The following is a 22,557-nucleotide window of genomic DNA, read 5'->3' on the forward strand; positions in this document are numbered from 1 at the left end:
AGAGTCCAAAGCGCAGGTCGAGGGCTGAGACGAGAATCAGTCAATTCGGCGATGATGAGGGGTGCTGTACAGCAATTATGGTGGAAAGGCTAGCAGGGGTTTTGGCTTTTGGCTGGGGGGGAGATTTGGCGGCTGGTCTGGCCTCTCCAGAGTCCAAAGGGAGGGCGCGCGAGCTGGAGCAGGCCCGGGCCGGAATTATCAGGCGCCGCGGGCTGTGCGCTGCCCGACGGGAGCCCTATAGCTGGCTGTTGGCGGACCACTAACAGGCCACTGATGCCCAGCGAGAGGGCAATGGGCGGGTGCGGCTTTTAGGGCCGTCTGTTGGACGTGTCGTGTTGCGTTGGGCACTGCAGGCTGGCAATGGCCACAGGAAAAGGGGACATGAGCGGATCGCAGCTGGTGGGAGCAGTAGTATTGACGGCAGAACCCGTGACAGGATAAGATGAGATGGAGATGAGATGGAGATTGAGGCGGAACGGGATGGGGGGGGCTTTTAGACAGGAACGCTAAGCAAGAATGCTGTAAGCAACGAAAGAAAAAAAAAAAAAAAGGCGTGCGTAGTGATGCTGATTTGTTAATCCTACTCGATTACATATGCTGCAGGTATTGATAGCAGTACCATCTGTAAGTGGTGGGTTGCTATGCTATGAGGGATGCTGTAAACAAAGAAGCAGTGCGTCCATCAACATGCCTTGTTTACTGCACGGAGAGTTTGCTGCTTATTTTTAGCACTCGCCACATACTTTTGCACCTGCATTAGGCACGACAATTTGTTTTTAATTTACAATGTCCGCTGCCCTCAAGGTTTCTCGTGTTTGGCGCGCTGACAATTGTTAATCCCCAAACGGGTCCGGGGGTTGATGTCGTCGGTGGCCAATCAGCGCTGAGAAGCCTATGCCCAGCAGAGTATCAACAATCGAGCTTCACAGAGCGGCGGCTTGAACCATGTACTTGGTGGCTACCCACCACTGGGCTGGATGCAGCGCAAGCGCCAAAGTCAATCGATGTCGCGGCTACAGATGCGCGGTAGGCAGGACAACGCAGACAGTAGATAAAGCAGATTGATCAAATCAAAGCAAAGCAAATCAAAGGAAATCACAGCACAGCATTTCTAAGCAGTGGAGGATTCAACAGGACGTCTAATTTGCTTCGAATTGGTTATGTCATGTCACGTGATGATATCTCAGTCCGCCTTATCGCTGCAAGCCAGCTTTGGAGCTCCATCACATGTCATCGCAGGGCCTATCTTTGATCCTCAGCTGGGATATATACACTCATTAATATCCATTCATTCATTCATTCATTCATTCATTCATTTGTACATGTATATCAATACATATACGTATACATATAGGCAAGTACATACTCATACCAAACTCTCCAGCTCCACCAAGGTATATTCATCCTCACCATCTCTTCCACGCCGCAAACCCCATCCACGCCGCCGTCCCTGCACCCGCCAAAATGCCCACCCAGACAAGCATCGCCGTGCGAATCATCTTTTGCGCAAACTGCTGCATGGCTTCGCTGTCGTTGGCGCGAGGAAACGGCTCGTCGGGAACTGGCTTGCCGAGAAACTTGGCCAGCGGCTCCCAGCCCTGCTTGAGCTCCATGGTGAGCAGCCTCTCTGAGGCGATGTTTTTGCGGACCCAGTTGTTGTATATGGACAGAGAATCTATTGAAAGGAAAGAAGAAGGGAAAAAAACATTAGTATTCAAATTGGTAAAGTATATGAAACATGATGGCGAATTGCTGCAAGACGATGATGCACTTACCTCGAGAGAATGGCTCCCCCAAACGCTCCTCGTCACTATCCCACCAGAATACATCAAACAAGTCAGAGCCCCATTCCCAGACACGTCGAAGCACGACTGATGATCTGATCAAACCAAACAAACAAAAAAAAAAAAAACTCACCATTGCTGAATCCCGCGTATCCAAACACCCGCCCATCGCCACGTCGGGCACGGCCAGAGCAACGTTGTGAACAGCCGCCACGACCCGTTGACGCTGCCCTGCTTCGTCAAGGTCATGATGCTGCTCCACCAGCGGTCGGGGTCGCGCTCTACAAGCACCACCTTGGCATCGGGATAGAGCTCGGCCAGCTCGGTGACGAAGCAGATGGCGGGGTTGTCGGTGACGGCGACGAAGCCGGCGGTGGCCTGGCGGAGGAGCTTCATCAGGATGGGCTTGTTGTGGCGGTTGGCGAAGATGTCGCACCAGAGCTTGGCATATGCTTTATATTCATCCCATGAGTAAAGTATCCAAGTCATATCATGCCACATCATGTATGTATGTTTTGGCTTATAAGCAGAAATGATGTTTCGACTCACCGTCCTCTCTGCCCAGCAGCTGCGTGCCGCCGTGCAGCACCGGCCCGTCAAGCAGCTTCTCCAAGGCCAGCGACATGGACACGGTGCCGGTGCGCGAGTAGCCGGCGCCGATGACCTGCACGGTCCGCGTCTTGTCGGTGGGGATGGACGGCACTCCGCCCATTTTGCTGCGATACAGTAGTAGGTCCTAGTATGTTGCCACCTGGCTGATGCGATGTGGCCGAGGATGCTCGCGGCGTATCCTGTGAGCAGAGACTCAACTCTCACAAGGCGGGAAAGGAGGCGGTCCTCCCCTTTTACAGCGCTGGGCGTGGCCAAGACGGCCCTGCATGTCTTGGAACACGGCGCGAGGGGCCGATGACCGACATCCGACATCCAATGCTACCTTGCCCAAGGGTGTTGCAACGATGTGCTACAGGACTGCTATAGCTACTGCTAGGTAGGTAGCAGTGCTAGCAAGACTATTGGTAGCGTGTTGGATGATTTATAATCGCGCTGCAAATCTGAAACACACGAGCAGTAGGGTTGTAGAATAGATGGATGTGGAGTCTTTGCAAAAGTTTCGACTATCATAGTTATGTACAGATGCCCATTCATCATCATCAAAGCCACACTATATACACTCACTCACTCACTCACTCACTCACTCACTCACTCATTCTCCTCAGCCACCAAATGGTTCTTTTTCTTCTCTTTCTCTCTCTCTTTCACTCAGTCATTTCTCTCCCTTTTCCCCTTTTCGGTCTTGTCTTCGTTCGTTCACGCCCATTCATTTAAAACACAACCGTCTTGTGTCCGTTCAAAAACACTCTTCCCTCGGCATACCACCGCACAGCCGCGGCCAGCACCTGCGTCTCAACCGTAGATCCCTCCTCAGACAGCTTCTTGGGGTCCATGCTGTGGTCCACCCGGGTGACGCGCTGCTCGATAATGGGGCCCTCGTCGAGGTCGGCCGTGACGATGTGGGCGGTGGCGCCGATGATCTTGACGCCGCGGTCAAAGGCCTGGTGGTAGGGCTTGGCGCCGATGAAGCTGGGCAGGAAGCTGTGGTGGACTATAAATAAGAGGTTAATATTAGCAAGGCATACATGGATCCCGAGAACAGAACTCACTGTTGATAATCTTGCCCGACATGGCCTCGCACAGCTTGGGCGACAGCACCTGCATGTACCGCGCCAGCACCACCAGCTCGATGTTGTGCTGCTTGATCAGCTCCAGCACCTGCGCCTCCTGCTGCTGCTTGGTGTCCTTTGTGACGGGCAGGTGGTGGAACTCGATGCCGTAGCTCTTGGCCAGCGCCTCAAAGTCCGGGTGGTTGGACACGATGATGGGCACCTCGATCAGCAGCTGGCCCGTCTTCATGCGGAACAGCAGGTCGTTGAGGCAGTGGCCAATCTTGGACACCATGATGAGCACGCGCGTCTTGCGCTTGAGAGGCCGGAAGTTGTACTCCATGCCGTACTCGGCCGCGAGCGCCTGGAAGTCGGGCTCGAGGTGCGCCGTGGACGCGGCGTCGGCGGCCGGGGCCGGGCCGAAGTGCACGCGCATGAAGAAGCGGTTGGTGTCCGGGTCGGAGAACTGCTGCAGGTCGAGCACGTTGTGGCCCTTGGAGGCGAAGATGCCGGTCACGGCGTGGACGATGCCGGGCTTGTCGGGGCAGCTGAGCGTGAGGATGTGGCCGGTGGAGGACGACATGGCGATGGTGTTTTGTTTTGTTTTGTTTTGCTTTTTTTTGTTGTTGCTGTTGAAGCTGGCTGGCAGCAGGGGAGTGTTGAAAAGGTGGGAGGAAGTAGGAGAATGGGAAGGCAAAAAAAAAAAGTGAGGCTATCTCGAAAGCTGGGTCCAGATAAGATGGCAGGTGAGCTAAAGATTTAAAGTTGGGCTTAGTACAGACCACCAGCGATTCAATTGGAGCAGGGCACAGAGTATTAAAACTCCAGAAAAGAACGAAGAGAAGGAAAAATAGAGGCCAGCTTAGTATTTTTTTTTTCTTCTATTGGTTTCGGAGTCATCCCCATCCCCCGGAAGTAGCTCGGCGAGTTGCCAAGTCGACGGTCTGACTCTTTTTCCTAGCTTGAGACCTGGCCCGGAGTCTCCACCGGGTCTAGATGCTCCAATTGAGCTTCTATTTGCTTCCAGCCAATATGTAGCACTCGAGCAGGCTGGATCGCATAAGCCAGCGTCGCATTCTATTGACGAACTAATATCTGCTGAGCTGCGATTTTACTATCGATATTCTTGGACTATTCCCCCCACCCTCTGCTATTCGCCAATGGCTGTCAGCGGGTAAATTCACTGATTGCCGATTACGGAGTCGGTCCCGGGCCGGTGGGGCTCCGATTTGGGCATCTGCTTCGCTTGACAGCGTCACTCGCCGAAGCTGAGTAAACTGGTGGTGAGCAGTGATTGAGGCTTGTTGCTGTTTTGACCTCATATCGTTGGATGTGGCATGAGATTAGATGATTTAACTTATGTAGATGAGATGATGAACTGATTGGGCTGGAATGTAGAAACAATGCTTTGTTGGTGATATTCCGAAACCATCAACAATGGGAAACGAAAGCCATAGTGATTGTATAGATAATTATATTGAGTATAAAGTGAAACAGGGTATTATCGTTAAAGCATCAATCACAACAATTCATCATCTTCCACCATTATACGTATGCAGTCTCTCATCCTCCTGCCAACCAGTGAACAGTTCTTTCACGTTTCCAATCTCCCCCTCACTGAAAATTGGCATACAAAGAGAATTGAAAGTGCAGAGCCAGTCGGCAAATCAACCAACAACCATCTACACCATCTGGTCTCCATGAGCATGCGTCGTGCCCCCAACCGCCCGCCGAGGCACCGTCGGGTTCGCATACTCGCCATTCACTCCACTGACACCTCCAGCACCATTATGATATCCATTCACTCCACCAACACCATTATGATATCCATTCACTCCACCAACACCGTTATGATATCCATTCCCATGGTGTCCATATCCATTCGACGGCTCCATCTTCCCATTACTAACTCCAGCACCGGCAGCACCAACTCCACCCCCCGCAAAGCTCTCACTCCCCCACCCCACGCGCCTCGTAAACGTCGCCCCAAACAAATCCCCATTGCCAACCGCGTAGGGAAACGCCACGCCCCGGTTCAGCGGGATGTGGTTGAAGCGCCAGTCCCAGATGGCCGCGTACGTCATGCGGTACCCCGAAAAGGCCATGGCCGTGCCGATGATGGCGCCGGCCACCACGTCGTACCAGTTGTGGAACTCGTCAATGGTGAGCGCGCCGCCGATGAGCACCGCGCCGAGGATGGGCGCGTAGAGCACAATGAGCTTCCACATGGCGGGGTGGTAGTTGGAGAAGACCTTGAGCTTGGCGTTGAGGTACAGGTAGAGGAAGACGAAGCCTGCAAAGGCGGCCGTCGTATGGCCGCTGGGGAACGACTCCAGGCTGTCGTCAATCTGATCTGGGTCTCCGGTGCAAATGTCCCGTGTAAAGTAAATCTGCTGGAACCCGGCCCTGTCTAGGCCCTGGGTGGTGACACGGCTCATGTCCGGCTTGCACACGTCCAGGAAGTGAGGCCGAAGACCGCCGATGAGCCATTTGCAAAACACCTGGAATACGGCGGCAGAAATGAGGGAATACAAGAGGCCAAGGACGCCGTTGTTGACATCCCAGAATGAGCGGATGCGGATCTGCATAACCAGGATGACCGCAATGGGGATGATGGAGGCGAGAAAAGCGGCCAACCAGATGGGGACAATCTCTTTGCGATAGGGATAGCCAAACTCGGGCCAGACAATCTCGCCATCGGAGAAGGTAACGGGGAACGATCGAGTCGGTGCAGGTTTGGCCTCGTAAATCTATTCAAATTAAGCCAGTTTAGTAATCATCTCATCTCCGAAAGCGTGCAACCATCACTTACACCAAGACCAATAGCTCCCATAGCCACCATGGTCAAGATATCCAGCCAGGTAAACTTGAGCCACTGGCCAAAGCTGGGCCGCGTGTGCATCGAGTACGCCTGGTGACGGCTCCCATGGCCACCACGGCCAAATCCCCAGCCTCGTCGCGTCGTCGTCGTCGTCGTCGTCGTATTGTCGGCGGCTGGAGCAGCGGCCCTCGACGGGGACCGAGCTCTGCGTCCAAAGAGAGCCATGGCTATCGCTTTGCTGTGGCCCTATACAAGACAAGAAAAGCTATAAAAGGCAATCGCCAGCAAATGATATTAAAAGAAGAAGAAAAATCGCTGGACAAAGCACCGCTTTAGCGCTGCCCAAATGCACTCAGAAACAGATGCTGAGGAAAGCTGGTTGATCGTTCCTTCGCCTCTCTCCAGCTGTCAACACCACGTTCTACCACATATAATATATAACTTTTTCAACACCACACTCAACCAGCATTTTGGATCGTCGCCCAACCTGACGTCAGCCATGTCACTCAACACAGCAAATCCTTCCGTCATCGTCACAACCGCTGCAGCTCTGGAAGCTTCACCATCGTTGCTGATTGTCTGGCGTTGGCCCAACTCCCCCTGCACGCTCCCACAAATCAGAGTCCCTCAGCGCATGAATAGCGTCATACAACGGCAACAAGCTTGGCAGTAGAGTTGTTTTTGGGCCGGCGCCTTTATTCCGGGTGGTGGGACAAGGGGGAGCCCAATCAAAACGTCATATGCTTGTCATTGTCATCGAGATTCCGGCGCGGCGCACCCACTTTCTGTTTTGGGGAAGCTTCACCGAAAGGCTGGTCATGCCTCACCGAGTTCACCGAGTTGACCAGTCCGCGTATAATAGCGTATCAAGTGCATATAATATCCAATAATAGAAACAGTTCATTCCGGTAAATCCAATTTGCCTAAGTTCTCCATCCAAATTTCTCCATAAAAGACCGTATCAAGTGAATATCCACTCTCCCTGCAAAGACCGTATCAAGTGAATATCCACTCTCCCTGCCAATTGTCTCCACCTTCAAATGTAAAACATACTATCCCTCAGCCTCTCATGAATCTGCACGTCCTGCCCAGATGCCGCATGGCCTCCCTCCGCACCCTCTGCCACCGACGGTGCCGCTGAGTTGCTCGGCGAGTCAAACAAGTGACTGAGATAGCACCGCGCTCGCTCACACAAAATATCCGCATAGTACGCCGGCGTGCAGTAACTCACGGCCTTGGTGGCTCGGCCAAATATGTAACACATGCTCTGAGTCAGATCCTGGAACTCGTCCGCTATGTTCTTGCCCGGCGTCTTTGCATATTTCTGCCGGAAAATCTCGTCCAACACGACATAGTAGTGCCCTGGCCGTGCGGTTCCCTGTAGCGCTGTGTGTGCCTGAAGGAAGAAGTCCCAGTTGCGGGCTTCTGTCACGCCTCGGTCGACGACGGTGCCAGATTTAGTGTTGCCCGAGTTGTCAGCGTCAGAGGCTGCAGTGGGATAGAAACGTGTATGGTGGCGCTTTCCCACAACAGCAATAGTCAAGCGAGGCAAACCCTTCTTTTGATCAGCAACCGGGTAAACCTGTTTACAAACCGCGCGTATCAGCGGCAGCTCCTCATCCAACACTGTCTGGTATTGTCCTTCTGAGACGCCATCGCGGTAGATTATAATATTCTCCGGGAATGCAGTGTGTTTGCCCCTCTTACGCCATAATTCGAGGCGCGATTTCAGCATTATATCAAGCTCCGTAACCATCTCCTTGCGGCTTTTCTGGATGCTGAGGACCGAAGGCCACTGGCCGAGCCACCGATCTACACTAGCAACCATACCGGCTACACTAGGAGCACCCTTCGAGCCCGGAGACGGATGAGTTACATCAATGCCTACAATCATGGTCTTGTCTTCTGAAATAAACCCCAGGCGCGAAGGATCGACGAGATGGTTGTTGCCACCCAGCTTCAGGTTAAATTTGAGTGCCAGGTTTCGAAGGTATTGATCTTGACCATTAGGCTTGGCAATTTTCGAACCAACGCTGCAGATGGTATGGACACCATACTTGACATCGCCCAGAAGTTTAATACGGTTATAGAGTGGAATGGGGGTCGCAGGCAGGACAACAAAGAGCAGCTGTAAGGACGATGCAGCACGCTTGAACAAAGCCTCGAGCTGAGCGTCGTCTGTGTCATTGAGCTGCAGTCTTTGAAATGGAAGTAGCGGCGCGCTAGCGGTGATACCTGTGTCTTGCAGGACCCTGTGGAAGCTCTGTACGATATTGCCAAGGGCATCGGAAGTGAAATGCTGGGCTCTTGGGTAGTCGGGCATCTCGATGTAGACGCAAGACCACTTCTGCACGCTGCCGCAGGTGCTGAATTTTAGGCTTGGGGCGTTTCTTGGTACCAGATTCCAACTGCCCCCAAACGTTGATACCTGTTGATTCTGGCCATAGCCGACCTTTGGTCCCATAAGAACGCGGCCTGGCACAGTGATGAGGCCTGGCGAGACATTAATTCCGAATTGGCTCTGAGATACATTAGCAATTTAGGCTATTAATGAAAGCGGACATTAAGAAACAATCCTTGAAGCAACTTACCAACAAGGGGTTCACTTGAGAAGATAAGCCAGCTGTTTGCAGTCCCCGCGAGACAATAAACGTAGCATTTTCGGCCGGCCGCTTGACAGCAAATCTAATCATTTGCTGGGTCTGGGACGGGTCAAGCTTTGAATTGGAAGGCTGGCCAGGCAGTACGTGGCACACTTGGACTGGCAAGTAGGTTGGATTTTCTGTATTCCCAACATTGACGACTGGTAGCCTTGGGTCGTTTATACGGATGTTGTAAGCTATGCGACTGTTAGCAACCGCCGATGATTTATTCATTGTCGCAGCACCATTGATTGCCTACTTTTGACGAAGAAATCATAGACAGAGATATACTGTCCTGCGACCGATCCGGCCACGCTTGGTGGGTTGCCGCCTTTGCCGCCCTTTTTCTTTCCGCCAGATGCAGAGGTAGATTGAGACTGGCCTTTCTGGGGCGGTGCTTCGAGCCAGAACTCAACATCTTTCGGTCCACTTCCCAACGCTTTCACTCTAGGAGGGTGTTCAAGACCATGGCCGTCATTCTTGGTGGCATAGCCATGAATCGTCTTGATACGCGGTATTGGCCTACCCTGCTTATCCAGCTTGTCCTTCAAGTGAGTAGTCCTGACCTTGATCTTCTTTAGAAACCTCTGCTGCTCGTAAGCACTCCTTCGAAAGCTGCCAAGGCGATTTACGAATTGTTCGAGGGGGCCTTCCTGAAAGAACGCAGCATGGGTAGGGTTGACGTTGACAAGCACGCGAGCTGTTGCCGCACGAACACTCGCAAAAAAGCCGCGCATGGCTGTGAGACAGTTGCCAAGATCCCAGGTATCAGCATCTGCTCCCAAAGCAAAGGTCTTTGACGATCCAACAGCGGTGAGGTTGTTGGATGACTTGGCATAATGATTGATGAAAATATTGAACGCTTGGATAAGAGGCAGCTTCTCTTCGTATTGGGCTGATGGGTTTGTTGAAGTGAGGTATCCTATCAGCTCCGAAGTTGCCAAAGTATTGGTAAGTTGAAGCTTCACATTGTATTTGGTGGCATTGGCACGTGGCTCTTCTTCCCCTTCTTTTCGATACGGTACCGTGATTGTCAAATCGGCAAACTTCTGCCGGCAGATGAGAGTAGACTTGAAGTCGCTAACGATGTCGTGGTTATAAGCCGCCAGCTCCGATGCCTCTAGCACCAGGTGAATGATCTGTGTCAGCTTTCCCCCAGTGGCGGCCGGGGTAACTGAGACGTCATATCGGTAGAGAACAAGCTTAGGAGATGCCGTCAAGGCAACATAATTTGCCCAGAGCACCACTTCTGCTCCCTTTGTTCCATAGTTTGGTCGACGAGGAAAGGCTTCTTTCAGGCCCAGAGTGCTGGGATCAACTCCCTTGCCGGACAGAAGGGCGTCTTCGGTCTTTGCCACGATCTTGTCGGGTGCAGGAACACCGCCATCAGGACTGTGTAAGATGTGATGAGTGCGTGTCTTTGGCTTGTTATGAGATGAGACATGTTAAAGAAATGTGATTGATCTCACGAGAAAACTTGCGGCGGGGCACCGCCTCGGCCACCTAGAAATGGAGCTCCTCCTCCGCCTCTGCCTCTTCCACCATCACCTCGACCACGCCCGAATCCATCGCCTCTTCCTCGAAACCCATCATCACCTCTTCCACGTCCAAATCCATCGCCTCGTCCACGTCCACCACCATCACCTCGTCCTCGGCCGCCTCCATCGCCTCTTCCTCTGCCTCTGCCTCTTCCTCCCCCACGATCTTGAAAGTCTCCCCTGCCACGGGAGGACATTATGGCGGTATAAGTCGACTAGCTCGCAAGTACCTAGAAAGTCTGATGCTGGTGGAGTCAATTCTTAGCTCCGGCGTAGTACAATAGAGGCAATAATGGAGCGGGAGAGTGGATTTGCAACAAGGAAGCTAGACAAAATAGTGCTGCGGGGCTGAAACATGGTGGCGGCATGGTGTATTTGTAGGCAGTGATGACTAAGCCTTCCATCGCGGAGATGGCAGCGGCTTGATCAATGGCATATTGATTCTCTGGTTCGCATCCCCTACGATGTAAGTCAAGTAACATTACACAGACATTATATTTCCAGCTTTGAGGTGGCAAAAGACTGTTCGTATGGGCGATTATTAAACCATCACTATTTCTTATACTATTACAATGGCCTAATGGTCCAAGTGTCACACACTCTGAGTGAGATTCACTGCGCATTGGTATTCTCCTTAACGCTGTATAAAAGTGTCAGCATTAAAGGATCTTATTTTTCTTGGTATATTATATCTTGGTGGCCCCGGTGAAGCAAAGCATGTATGTTCAAGATTGTGAGCAGACGCCGACATTGAATCAGATACACATTGCATCATATACCGTGTACCCTGACATTGCATCTTGCTCTCTTCGAGCCACCATTCATTTAATCCCTTCATCACTGCCAAACGCCGATACCTATGCACATGAGCTCTAGCAACCAGCCATCATCCGTAAAAATGCCCAACCTACCGGAGCTCCGAAACAAGGATGAAACGAAATCAAATTCACACATAGCCACAATCACTCCAATCTCTTGCCTCACCTCCGGCCACGGCCAGCTCCTGGCATTCCTGGCATGCCAGGCATACCACCGCCCATGCCCATCTGTCGCATCATCGCCTGCATATCCATCCCGCCAGGCATGCCTCCGCCACCGAGCATCTTCATTAATGATCCCATATCTGGCATGCCTCCAGCGCCACCAGCGCCGCCCATGCTCTGTAGTCGTTTCTGCATAGCAGCCAGTTGCTGTGCCTTGTTTCCACCTGCCATGGCCTGCTGAGCTCTCTGCATATTCTTCATGTTGCCACCCATCTTCTTAGCCATACCGGCCATCATCCGCTGCTGTGTAAGGAGATCTTCCACCTCACGAACTGAGGTACCCGATCCTCGAGCAATACGAGTCATTCGGGTTGGTTCATCGATGAAAATCTTGCCGTCAGAGTCGAGTTCTTTGTCGGTCATGGAATCGCAGATGTAAATCATGCGCTTCAGCTTCAAGCCACCCTCTTCGTCATCCATGCCTTGCATCAGCCCGCTCATACCGGGAATCATGCCAGCCATCTTTGACAGGGGTCCCATCTTCATGATATTTGAAAGCTGGTCTCGCAAGTCTCGCACCGTAAAGATACCTTCTTGAATGTGCTTCATTGTGTCTTTTTGATTCAGATTAAGGCTCTGCACGTGCTCAACAAGGCCTGCCATATCACCCATTCCCAATAGCTTCTGAACAAATCGCTGAGGCTCGAACCGTTCTAGATCTAGCATGTGTTCTCCAGTACCAATGAACACAATGGGTGTGTGTGTAGCGGCGACCGCAGAAATGGCACCACCGCCGTGCGCGTGACCGTCCGTCTTGGTGATAATGATGGCACCAAAGTCGGCAGCTTCTTTGAAGGCTTTCGCTTGAGATTCGGCTTGTTGACCTATTGATGCATCTAGCACCATGATGGTCTCATCTGGGTTGACTGCTGCCTGGATATCAATCATTTCTTGGAACAGGGCAGATTCCTGTCTGTGTCGACCTGACGTATCGACGATGATGACATCGAACTTCTCCTTTTTGAATTGCTCAACACCAGCTCGAGCAACCGCAGCCGGGTCCGTCTCCGTAAGTGAACCATAGTACGGAATCTTGGCCTTTGTCGCGTTCTGCTTCAACTGATCGAAAGCACCAGCACGGAACGTATCGGCGCAAACCAAGCACGACCGCAGTCCTCTGCTCTGGTAGTGTCTCGCCAGCTTCGTACACGTCGTCGTTTTACCCGCACCCTGCAGACCTACAAACATGATGACGTTTGATTTGCCCTTCTTGGGCTTGAAGGGCTCGGCATGGGGGTCGACGAGTTTCACCAGCTCGTCGAAAACGGCCTTTTGAATCAGACGCTTCTTGTTGACGGCAGGCGGGAGTTCTTTAAAGTTGACGGCGCTACGAATCGATTTCCGGAGCTGTCCGACAAGTCGCACGTTTACGTCGGCCTCGAGAAGAGCAGCGCAGATCTCCTTGAGCATGGAGTCGAAAGCCTATTGTCGCAGTCAGTTAGGAATTCCGCATCTACGGCGCGGGGCAGCTTGAAATGGACCGACCTTTTCATCCAGATTCTGTTCTCGCGTGAGGTTAGAAACCGCCGCGTTGATGCGACGCCCGAGATCTTGCAACACCATGGCGAAAGTTGTATCGATGCCCTCGCTGAAACAATTGCGGATTTGTCGCGGCACCGAGTCCGATGGTTGAAGCAATCGAGGTTGCTGGCAATTCGGCGTACTTGGCCAGCGGTGGGGCAAACTTTTGGGGGAGATGCATTAAACTTTCTCCGGCGCCGAGGACAAGGCGCGAATAGCTACCCTACATAAGACACATGGAGACTGTAACAGGAATAGAAACATCAATATATGTCAATCTAAGATTATTGGTATCAAGATTTCGTTTCCATCAATTAGCCGGAAAATAGCTGTAACTTACTGTTTCTTTAATAGTTGAAATTGTACAAGATATGTGAGAAGTGAGTTGTTGCATTTATAGTTGGGTGTCCATCTATAACACGCCAAGAAGACAAAAATACTTTTAACAATAGTTTATTAATTTGCTGTACATTTGAACCGAAAGAGCCGATTTGCTCTGCTGGGCTACTATTAGGTAGTGCTCAACAGCCTGGAAGCTCACATTTCTCTTCTCACTGCCCTGTTACCCAGTCCCTGAGAAGCCCTTTCGCTGAAAGTGCGATGGTGTCCTCCAAGGCCCGAGATGGATTGGCTTGGGACGATAAAGGAATTGATCTTAAGCCAGTATGGACTCGAGAGCCGTCATTGGACGCCATCACAAACGTATGCCGTGAGAAGCTGCGAGTCGAGGAGGCGGGGACATGCCAAGTATCCTTTCATGCTAAGGGTGGCTTCAATAAGATCTATCTGGTTCGTACGAGTCAGCAACAGTTCATCATGAGGGTGTCGCTGCCTGTTTGCCCGCGAACCAAGACACGAGGCGAAATCACAACTCTCCGATTCCTTCGGCGCGCGACAACTGTTCCTGTGCCAGAAGTGGTTGCATTTGACGATTCTGCCGAGAATGAGATTGGATTTGAATGGATCCTGATGGAACATATGCCTGGTAGCCCAGCGTACAATCAATGGCAGACCTTGACCACGTCCCAGAAAATAGCCCTCGTTCGACAAGTGGCTTTTGCCATGAATTCTCCGAGATTGGGACTTTGACAGTCGGCAGAGGTGAAAGCAGCCAAGAGGCACGCCCTGGCGAGGTGATTTCGAACATGTTCTTCTGGGGTAGCCACTTTGATTATGACATTACTCGAGGCCCGTTTCGCTCAAGCCATGACTGGCTGACTGCATACCTTGAATTTATTGTCCAAGATCAACTAGAAGCTCTAGGAGAAGTGGAAGACGAAGAAGATGAAGAAGAGATCAACTTTGCATTGGCACTCGCTCATAGACTGATCAGTCTACTTCCAAAGATATTCCCTTCTACCCGAGAGTCTTGCAGAGCCAACAGTTATCTGGCATGAAGATCTCTCTTTGAGCAACATACTGGTGGATGACGAAGGGAAAATTGGGGCCATAATCGACTGGGAATGCGTCTCTGCCATGCCGCAGTGGTTGGCCACTCAGATGCCAAGATTTCTCGAGGGTCCAACCAGGGCGAATGAACCCAAACGCCAAGATTATGCTGATGAAGCGCTCCAGGACAATGAGGATACTATTTTGGATAACGAAGGAAAGAATCAACTGTATTGGATACATCTTATGGAATATGAGCAAACGCAGTTGAGGAAAGTCTATCATGAGCGGATGTGCCAGTTGCAGCCAGGTTGGGATGCTACAGCTAAAGAGAGTATATTGAAAGAAGACTTCTTCAATGTTATGAATGTGATTAGAGACGGGTTTTTCTTGAAGAGAACTGCTCAATGGATAGATGCAGTCGAGCGAAGCGAATTTCCCAGGTTAATGGATATTTTTGAGGAAGGGTCAAGACTACAATAATCTATTGAGTTTATTCACCATCTTCTATCGTGAAATGCTGACATTCATATTTAGTTGACTCGTCAAGTATATATATGTAGACTATGCCTTAACGTCGCTGTGATATAAATATGTTGAGGCGATTTGGAAACATTAAATACGTGATAAATAACCGTCGGCATAAAGCCTCTTCACGCTCCCACGACAACCTCATTTGTCAGTGACACTACTGACATCTACCCCAACCTAAATATCTCTGCTCCACACCTATCCCTGGTGGTTACTCCTCCGCTTCAAGCAAAAAGCTTTCCTTGCATATGCAATGATGCAAACGTAATTCGGTGGCAAAATAAATAAAATCTCCGACCCATATGGCGGCTAAATTGATCTTGGATATCCTTCAAGCCAAGAGGAGTAGAGATTTCCATCACACGCTGTAAAGGAGATTGGTTTCAAATACTCGATTACACTAGGGTATCAACTCAGAAACGACCACTATCGAAAATACTTGTCCCCAATTCGTCATGCCATTCTCTGGCTTCATTTCCCTTTTCGGTGGCATGCAATTCATCATAATGCTAACCCCCTAGCTCCCTTTGTCCACCTATATAAAGATAAAGCTCTTCGTCGTGAGCGATGATCATCCCAATTCGTCATCCCTGCGCCTTGAACGCTATACAGAGTTGATCGTAATACTGTTCGAAAGTTTTTCTACACCAATGTTAGTTTTTCCACTTTCTGTAATGGATTGTGAATATAGGTACCTGAAATTCCGTGCTCAACGTTACAACGCATACTTCGTGCGCTCGGATGATATTCTCGCATGCCTGCGCCACTGATTCGTTCGGGCCCAGCTGCGGCATCCTATCCGCAAAGAGAAGAAGGATAAAGCTTCCCTGCAGGAGATATATGCCAAACAGATATGACATGAAGGTGAGCTCTGGATCGATCGTTAAGATGGTCGAGACAGACTGCGACGCAGAAATGGCATGTGATGCGCATTCGTTGAATCTCTTAGACGTGATCCAATCGTCGCCATCGTCCAACATGGATATAGCGTCCCATTTGCCGTGTAGGAGTACATGCAGCACATGTAGGATATGCGTGCTATAGGCCTTGGCTAGGCGCATCTTGGATGGATCACCTGCGTTGTATGGCGCTGTAGAAGGTGGGTATGGATGAGACATGGATGACCTCGACGGCATGCCGGCAACCATGCCCTTTGGAGTGTGGATAGGCAGGGAAACTATGCCGTTGTCATTTCCTTCTGATGAAAGCGCCGCGAGACTCAGTTCGTATGTCGTAAGTAGTCCTTGGATAATAGATACGGAGTGCGAATCGTCCAGATCTCCAAGTCTTGGATGGCGGCGCCTGTGATGGACTTCTATGATGTCTCCTAGTATGGCCATGAGCGGTAAGAAATATTCGAAAAAGGCGGATCCTGAGGCAGTCGTTGGTGGTCCAATTGTTCGAACGGGCATCTCGTTTGGAGGAATTGTGTCGAGGTTTTCCCAAACAGCTTCAGGCAGAGGGGCTGATTGCAAAGGTTGATTAATCAAGCACAAAAGCAGAATGGGTTATTCAGTCCACTTACAATAAACTTCACAGTAAGAATCAGGGATTGTCAAAGCCGAGTTAAAGGACAAAGCCAGATGCCTGTCCAGAGCGTAGAGAAGCCAAAAGACTCTCCGGCGTTCCTCTCGATGCTCGAGATTATATAAACTGCCGTCTTGCTCCTTTCGACATGAGCAGAGGGGGTTTGCGCATGGAGTTACAGGTCCAGCACACTGCTCGTCTTCTCGATTGAGGCCTAGCGAAAAGGCCAGTCTCGTTGCCTTGGACCACCACTTGTAGCAGTCAGATTTGAAATCAGATCCAGAGACGGCAATGGAGAGGAGAATAAAGGTCAAGACGTCGTCAATTTCGCCAGCCGGCTCGTTGATTACGGTAGTTTTGGGCACTGTCGCGGGATTGGGGATCCTAGGATGGGGAGTCTCGTTTTCTGCTCGGAGACCACCTAAAAATGGGAAATCATATCAGCCTCACCGGTGTTTGTTGATAACGACATGTATCAATCTAGCTCACCATGAATTCGTCGCCATCGGTCTGGGTCACGTTCAGATATCAGGGACGTCGCCAAATCGTACAAGTCGTTGACAATCTTTGCCCTCGTGCCGGGAACATGGAGCATCATCACATCGGCAGTTTGCGCCACACACCACAGAATTGTCGCAAGCAACGCGGGCGTGGTATATCGAGGGTTGGTCGGATGCGTAATTGACTTCTTGCGGAAGACTCTGGTCAATATATACGGAGAAGCAACGCGAAACAGCGAACTTCCCGGGTCCGTCAGGAAGATCTCCAGCAAGTCGCACGCAACAGAGGCGGGAATGATGTTGCGAATGTAGGGCAAGATTGGCTCAAGAAACTTGTACCAGCAGTCGTCGTTGGGCGCCTTGTGGAAGAAATCCAGCATCAGGCCTCCTGCATCGTGGCTGTTTGTGCTGAATGACTCTCGGTTCCGCTCAATGCTGGGAGTTGACTTGAAAGAGCCTCTGTGTTGTCGTGAATTGGCAGCGGCCTCGACATGGGATCGCCTGTCGACTGGCGATGGATAACCAACACTTCCGTCAGACAAGGCAACTTCCGAGTCACCAAACTGTCCTTCAAACACATTTACAGACAAGGAATTGTTTATGGAGGAGCGCGGGGGCATTGGTGGCTGTATTCCGACCTGGATGAGAGACGGGACGCTGAGCGGCGGTGCTGGCCGACTTTGAGGATAGGGTTGACTGATGGAATGCAGCACATCTTGTCGAGCGTCCTGTAGAGTGATTTGATCATCTTCGGTAGTAGCCGTGGTCACATCCACTGGATCAGTGAGCGAATGTCGTGCAGGCGTGCTGGAGCTGATACTGGCCGAGGTGGCTGATGGAGACGAGACAGATGCCCGTGAGATACCATTTCCATTTCCATTTCCATTGCCATTGCCGCTGTGTCCTATATTAGAATCACGTCGTATGATGCTCCCTCGTCGAGCTGACGAAGCCCAGGAGTCTCTCCGAGTACTGATGCTACCATTGCTATTGTTGTGGTTGTTTGCTGTAGCTGAGGCCGGTAGACGCCCACGTTTCTTAACTTCGCGATTATAACGGCAGGTATATCCGTAGTCTTCAAACAGCGGAGAAAGAGAGAAAGACACAGCATGTTAGAGATGACAGTTATGAAGATGACGTGGTGACGTGGGATGAAGCCATGGGGTGGAGATTGGGGGCCGTTACTATCTCCATCCAGGAATGGAGCCCCCGGGAACAATAGAAGGATCCCACAGGAGATGGTCGTGAGAGATAGTGTTAGGATTTAGACTTTGCTTACCTTCGCAACGACGACATGGACTTTTAACACGTATCATTTGTATCAGTCAGTCAGGTTCGACATCAATCATCAATCAACCAACGCCTCACAACACCCTGGCATGAGAGACTCACTATTCTCCATCACAGCGAGTCCTCGAGGCGCTGCACTTGTCGCACGCTCTTCGGGTGCGCTTCCGAGGCCTGGCGTGCTCCGCATCGGGCGTCGAGCCGCGGTCATGGCCAGAAGCGACGAGAGGCTGAGGGCGATCCCGCTGTTCACCGTCGGCTTCGGTTGCCATGGCTCTTTTTGAGTTGCTGTCCTATCTCTGACTGACTCTGTTCGCAGGGCTGGCTCCCGAATCGAATCCACCCGCTATCAGACCATAAAAAAAAAGAATGGGGGCCGGTTGGTGAAATATCCGGGCGTGTGGTTATAGCTGGTAGCAGTACATACAAGAGAAGTAAAAAGGGGGGAAGTCCTCCCAAGAGGGCCCAATGCAAATTGGGGGACCCGACGGATACTGGAGCCGCGCACGGCCTTTGATTTTTTGACAAGCAGGATGAGATGGGTTTGCGTTCAAAACGAGAGCAAATGCCGTATCATTTAGTACTTGGCCATTGATTCGGAGTCGAGTCTCCAAATGCGGGGAGATTGGGCTATTCGTGAGGCTTTAGCCATTTGCTCCAGTCCCATCAGCCCTCGGCCAAACTAAAGTGCCGCTAAAGGCTCAGGGCTTGGTGCCTGCACTGTCTCTTAATTTTTTATGTTATTTTTTTTTCTTATTTTTTTTCTCGTGTTTTTCTCGCTGTCAGAGCTGCAGGGATGTGCCGGCAAAGGGCCGCTTCTTACCCCAGGTTTGGGATGATGAAGATTGTGGAGATGGTGGATCGCGGCGAAGCGGCCGGACCAGCTTTTGGTGCCGACGGAATAATGCTCCAACCAGAGAGAGCTTCGTCCCCTCTTGGGCGGCTCACATGATGCCGATCCCACAGCACACCTCAGTGGCAGAGATGGGATGTGGCTGGGACGAACAGCGCGAAGTAACCCAGTGCTGCGCTTTGAACGCACACTCTGGGACTATGCCTGGATGCTGGTGTTTGCTGACTCTAGCAGCTGTGTGTAGCAATCTCGGGGAACGTAGGAAAACAGGAGTGGAGTCGGCTGGCCATCGAGATAGATTGCTCCTTGTGCCCGATGATTAGTGAAATGTGAAAGTAAGGCCGAGTTGTATATTCAAATGAAACCGTGGTTTACGACTTTTATTCAGCGACTTACCGAATTGCCTATTTTGTCGAATCATTCTGGAACAATTCCATAAGTAGACGGGAGACGCATTAGATCAGATCTTGTCTCTTCTAGTCATGAGCTAGCTACACTAACTACATACGAAGAATTTGGTATATGAACTGAACTTTCCGATAATCAACGAAAGACAAAATGCCACTCCAATTCTGGGAGAAAGAAACAAACAATAAAAAAGTCCACCAGCAATGTAACGCCGCAATACAATGCAAAGTCACGCCTAGCCAAGTAACCAAGGGATCGTCTCTCCATGGCATCAGCCAGCATGTTCAAATCCAGGCTCCGTCTACCTTGTACACACTCCCGCTCACAAATGTGCTCTCCGGGCCCAACAGGAAAGCAATCACATTCGCCGTCTCCTCAGCTGTGCCTTGTCGCTGGAAAGCCGTAGGATCATCAAAGGGAGCGTCCTTTGGGCGACCGGCAAAATCCCAGTTTTTCTGCATCAATGGCGTGTAAATGGCACCTGGGGCAACGCTGTTGACGCGAATCTCTCGCTCTCCATTTTCGAGCGCAGCTGCTCGTGTGAGGCCGACAATGCCGTGCTTGCTTGCATCATAGGCTCCATGTCTAGCAAAGCCTACCAATGTTGTGTTAGTATAAACTATCTTCAATGAGCCCATCGATGTGTTGAAGCATAACTCACCCTTTAATCCGTGAATAGAAGAAACATTGACGATGGAACCGCGGTCGTTCATATTCCTCAGCTCAGCTCTCATGCAGTACATGGTTCCGGTAAGGTTGACACCGATGATCTTGTCCCACTCGTCATCTTCGAGCTCCGAAACTGGTGAAACGCCGTGATATTTCCCGATGACCCCTGCTACGTTGGCAGCACCGTCCAGCCGGCCGTGCGCTTTCACAATCGACTCGATCCAGGCATCGACCTCCTTACTCTTGGAAACGTCCACTCTTGTGACCATGTGAGGAACTTCCAGTGAAGTGAAATAGACTTCGGCAGCCTTCATTGCTTCCGGATCTACGTCGGCAATGCAAACAGTTGCTCCTCGTCTTGACAACACTTGGGCGGTTGCCAAACCAATGCCGCTCGCGCCACCGGTGATGGCGAAGACCTTGCCTTTCAGAGCCAAATTTCCATCAATGACAACAGGTGGCGGTGATAACGGTGCTGCTACCACCTGCGGCGCTTTTTGGACCATCTCGGCTTTTTGGGAATCCTTGTTCACGAAGCCATTCTGCGTTGCTCGAGAGCCCGAGGACTTGGACGAGGATCGGAGGACGGACTTTGAGTTGCCCATTTCGCTGAGGGAAAATGGAATCCAATTAAAACGACTGCGGGTTTATAAAGAGTGTGAGGTGAAGAATCTACGAGTCTCTCAGCTGTTGCGGCTCACGGCGATATATAAACGTTCGAGATAAGGCGACCCGAGAGTTAAATCTCCGCTAATCAAGGAGCTGAGACTGGACACATCGCTCCGAGGCTGGCCATTGTTCTCACGGGTAATAATCCGAATAACTGAATTACGCAGCAGCCAGCTTTTCCCTCTCATTTGAGTCTCAGAGAGACTCCAACACCCGGTGATTAGCATCTCGAATTTCCGTCGGGGCCAAAGCTGGGGGGGGGGGCAAAGAAATTAGCCGACGGCTTTTTAGAACGCTGCCGATTACTGACTGCCAGTAACCGTTTTGGCTGTAGTAGGCGGGAAAATATGGGGATGGCTGACGATGATGTGGGCTTTGGGGAAATTTCATATGAGCCGTACTGATGACGCTCATTGGTGGGCTCGGGCTTTCACGCATCTGGAGATTGGAGAGATAGATGGAATTGCTAGGGATAAGAGATTTTATTGTAATACTGTACAATTTAATCGATACGGCTAAGCTCAGAAAGATGACGATCATTTCTGAAGCTACAAGATGCACAGTAAAGACTCTCCGGCTCATGGATATTCTGCGTAGCATTCAAGTTAATAGATGGAGAAAGATATGAACAGCGAAAGAGTGAATGGGCAAAAGAGCTTCCTCTACATTTCGCTGTAGAGAAATAGACGGCTTTAATTATTATTTTCATTTACAGCCATTTACTACTATAGATGAAAAGAAAAAAAAATTAGAGCCACTGGTTCGAGAATTACAGTCCTTTTCAACCACTCGACAAGCAGCTTATCAGACACCCCCATATAGGTACAGCCAGGCCACGCCCATCGCGCCGATATGCTGTATCAGCGTGCAAATAACTAAACAGACCCCAAATTGGGTCCTTCTACGGTACCGAGTCGTCGAGGCGAATTTGCCTTATCCGGCGAAGTAACGCGGCTCCGGCTTGCGACACGCCGGCGCCGATGACACGGGGCTTCGGTCCTTTGTGGGGCCTGATGTATGCTGAAGAGATGCACTTGTAATAACAACGCTTCTATCAGGTCAAGGCAATCATCGGGCAGCATTCTTGAGGATAACTTTTTCATCTATTTTCCATGATTTATCGAATGACAAACACAATTCAACTATTCAGAAACTCTGACGTTCGATCCGCACAGGTTTGTAGAAGGACTTGTCGCAGCTCTTTACATTGGCAAGTACAGCATCACGTAGCTATAAGTCGCCACCAGAGCTATCCTCGACACAACATCACAAAAGATGCATCAGTTGTATTTTGCATTAAAATTAAAATCAAATAATATCAGTTCAAATGCCATCCAGCAATCTAATCTTATCAAAAGACCATAACCTCCCTGCCTCCCTCTTCGCCAAAACGTTCATGAGCCCACTTTCCATCCGTCACACCACACAACATGCCAAAACCAATCCAGTCCAAATCCCAACTCCCGCCACAATCACCTCTCGAACCCAAGAAGCCCATTATTTCTCCTCATCCTACCTTGCCTTTATGCTCTCTATGTGAATTCGCTGCCATTTGCGGGACACGCTGCAGTGCCCGCAGCCCGCACGTCATGCCCACATCATACCGCCACCTCGTTGAAGTCATCGGAGATCCAAAGGCACTGTAGCAATAAAAGGGGCCCCTCACTGACACAACACAGTTTATATATTTCCAGCACACCATCTTCTTTTCTAA

The 22,557-nt window shown here is 50.8% G+C and overlaps 9 protein-coding genes across 9 annotated transcripts; 2 read left to right on the plus strand and 7 right to left on the minus strand.

Moving 5' to 3' along the window:
* Positions 1-1,173: 1,173 nt before the first annotated feature.
* On the minus strand, positions 1,174-2,843 carry TrAFT101_008324 (uncharacterized protein). Its single transcript, XM_066128307.1, has 4 exons — positions 2,334-2,843; positions 1,918-2,236; positions 1,776-1,810; positions 1,174-1,675 (listed from the first exon to the last, which is right to left on the minus strand). The coding sequence occupies exons 1-4, from the start codon at positions 2,494-2,496 to the stop codon at positions 1,407-1,409; spliced, it is 786 nt and encodes a 261-aa protein (XP_065984425.1). The 5' UTR covers positions 2,497-2,843; the 3' UTR covers positions 1,174-1,406.
* Positions 2,844-2,875: 32 nt separating this feature from the next.
* On the minus strand, positions 2,876-4,299 carry TrAFT101_008325 (uncharacterized protein). The gene is made up of 2 exons (XM_024899766.2): positions 3,446-4,299; positions 2,876-3,387 (listed from the first exon to the last, which is right to left on the minus strand). The coding sequence occupies exons 1-2, from the start codon at positions 4,026-4,028 to the stop codon at positions 3,107-3,109; spliced, it is 864 nt and encodes a 287-aa protein (XP_024762263.1). The 5' UTR covers positions 4,029-4,299; the 3' UTR covers positions 2,876-3,106.
* Positions 4,300-5,127: 828 nt separating this feature from the next.
* On the minus strand, positions 5,128-6,491 carry TrAFT101_008326 (uncharacterized protein; the record flags this gene model as incomplete). The annotated part of the gene is made up of 2 exons (XM_024911130.2): positions 5,128-6,195; positions 6,258-6,491. The coding sequence occupies 2 exons, from the start codon at positions 6,489-6,491 to the stop codon at positions 5,128-5,130; spliced, it is 1,302 nt and encodes a 433-aa protein (XP_024762261.2).
* Positions 6,492-7,302: 811 nt separating this feature from the next.
* On the minus strand, positions 7,303-10,826 carry TrAFT101_008327 (uncharacterized protein; the record flags this gene model as incomplete). Its single annotated transcript, XM_066128308.1, has 4 exons — positions 10,378-10,826; positions 9,168-10,300; positions 8,858-9,105; positions 7,303-8,787 (listed from the first exon to the last, which is right to left on the minus strand). Exons 1-4 carry the CDS (start codon positions 10,641-10,643, stop codon positions 7,303-7,305), a joined length of 3,132 nt encoding a protein of 1,043 aa, XP_065984426.1. The 5' UTR covers positions 10,644-10,826.
* A 118-nt stretch (positions 10,827-10,944) lies between these two features.
* Positions 10,945-13,126, minus strand: TrAFT101_008328 (uncharacterized protein). Its single transcript, XM_024901861.2, has 2 exons — positions 12,975-13,126; positions 10,945-12,911 (listed from the first exon to the last, which is right to left on the minus strand). The coding sequence occupies exons 1-2, from the start codon at positions 13,050-13,052 to the stop codon at positions 11,427-11,429; spliced, it is 1,563 nt and encodes a 520-aa protein (XP_024762259.1). The 5' UTR covers positions 13,053-13,126; the 3' UTR covers positions 10,945-11,426.
* Positions 13,127-13,610: 484 nt separating this feature from the next.
* Positions 13,611-14,099, plus strand: TrAFT101_008329 (uncharacterized protein; the record flags this gene model as incomplete). The annotated part of the gene is made up of 1 exon (XM_024910578.2): positions 13,611-14,099. The coding sequence occupies one exon, from the start codon at positions 13,611-13,613 to the stop codon at positions 14,097-14,099; it is 489 nt and encodes a 162-aa protein (XP_024762258.2).
* A 56-nt stretch (positions 14,100-14,155) lies between these two features.
* Positions 14,156-14,407, plus strand: TrAFT101_008330 (uncharacterized protein; the record flags this gene model as incomplete). The annotated part of the gene is made up of 1 exon (XM_066128309.1): positions 14,156-14,407. One exon carries the CDS (start codon positions 14,156-14,158, stop codon positions 14,405-14,407), a length of 252 nt encoding a protein of 83 aa, XP_065984427.1.
* Positions 14,408-15,297: 890 nt separating this feature from the next.
* TrAFT101_008331 (uncharacterized protein) lies at positions 15,298-19,073 on the minus strand. Its single transcript, XM_024899848.2, has 6 exons — positions 18,350-19,073; positions 18,237-18,256; positions 16,947-18,032; positions 16,456-16,878; positions 15,626-16,395; positions 15,298-15,572 (listed from the first exon to the last, which is right to left on the minus strand). The coding sequence occupies exons 1-6, from the start codon at positions 18,514-18,516 to the stop codon at positions 15,432-15,434; spliced, it is 2,607 nt and encodes an 868-aa protein (XP_024762257.2). The 5' UTR covers positions 18,517-19,073; the 3' UTR covers positions 15,298-15,431.
* A 485-nt stretch (positions 19,074-19,558) lies between these two features.
* On the minus strand, positions 19,559-21,048 carry TrAFT101_008332 (uncharacterized protein). Its single transcript, XM_024899926.2, has 2 exons — positions 20,167-21,048; positions 19,559-20,100 (listed from the first exon to the last, which is right to left on the minus strand). The coding sequence occupies exons 1-2, from the start codon at positions 20,777-20,779 to the stop codon at positions 19,790-19,792; spliced, it is 924 nt and encodes a 307-aa protein (XP_024762256.2). The 5' UTR covers positions 20,780-21,048; the 3' UTR covers positions 19,559-19,789.
* Positions 21,049-22,557: the final 1,509 nt, after the last annotated feature.

Source organism: Trichoderma asperellum, chromosome 5, assembly GCF_020647865.1.
Source record: "Trichoderma asperellum chromosome 5, complete sequence".
Classification (NCBI taxonomy): domain Eukaryota; kingdom Fungi; phylum Ascomycota; class Sordariomycetes; order Hypocreales; family Hypocreaceae; genus Trichoderma; species Trichoderma asperellum.

Bases quoted from the DNA above. Each gene is read 5' to 3' on its own strand.
- TrAFT101_008325 (XM_024899766.2), bottom strand. From the start codon at position 4,028: ATGTCGTCCTCCACCGGCCACATCCTCACGCTCAGCTGCCCCGACAAG. The intron at 3,388-3,445 runs GTGAGTTCTGTT...TCTTATTTATAG, and splicing joins GTCGGGCAAGATTATCAACA to TCCACCACAGCTTCCTGCCC.
- TrAFT101_008328 (XM_024901861.2), bottom strand. From the start codon at position 13,052: ATGGTGTTGCAAGATCTCGGGCGTCGCATCAACGCGGCGGTTTCTAAC. The intron at 12,912-12,974 runs GTCGGTCCATTT...CTGCGACAATAG, and splicing joins AACAGAATCTGGATGAAAAG to GCTTTCGACTCCATGCTCAA.
- TrAFT101_008324 (XM_066128307.1), bottom strand. From the start codon at position 2,496: ATGGGCGGAGTGCCGTCCATCCCCACCGACAAGACGCGGACCGTGCAG. The intron at 1,811-1,917 runs GTGAGTTTTTTT...CTGGTGGGATAG, and splicing joins ATACGCGGGATTCAGCAATG to TGACGAGGAGCGTTTGGGGG. The intron at 1,676-1,775 runs GTAAGTGCATCA...TCCTTTCAATAG, and splicing joins GGGGGAGCCATTCTCTCGAG to ATTCTCTGTCCATATACAAC.
- TrAFT101_008331 (XM_024899848.2), bottom strand. From the start codon at position 18,516: ATGGCAACCGAAGCCGACGGTGAACAGCGGGATCGCCCTCAGCCTCTC. The intron at 18,033-18,236 runs GTAAGCAAAGTC...CGCTGTTTGAAG, and splicing joins TCCATGTCGTCGTTGCGAAG to ACTACGGATATACCTGCCGT. The intron at 15,573-15,625 runs GTACCTATATTC...ACATTGGTGTAG, and splicing joins CGTTGAGCACGGAATTTCAG to AAAAACTTTCGAACAGTATT.
- TrAFT101_008332 (XM_024899926.2), bottom strand. From the start codon at position 20,779: ATGGGCAACTCAAAGTCCGTCCTCCGATCCTCGTCCAAGTCCTCGGGC. The intron at 20,101-20,166 runs GTGAGTTATGCT...CAACATTGGTAG, and splicing joins TTCTATTCACGGATTAAAGG to GCTTTGCTAGACATGGAGCC.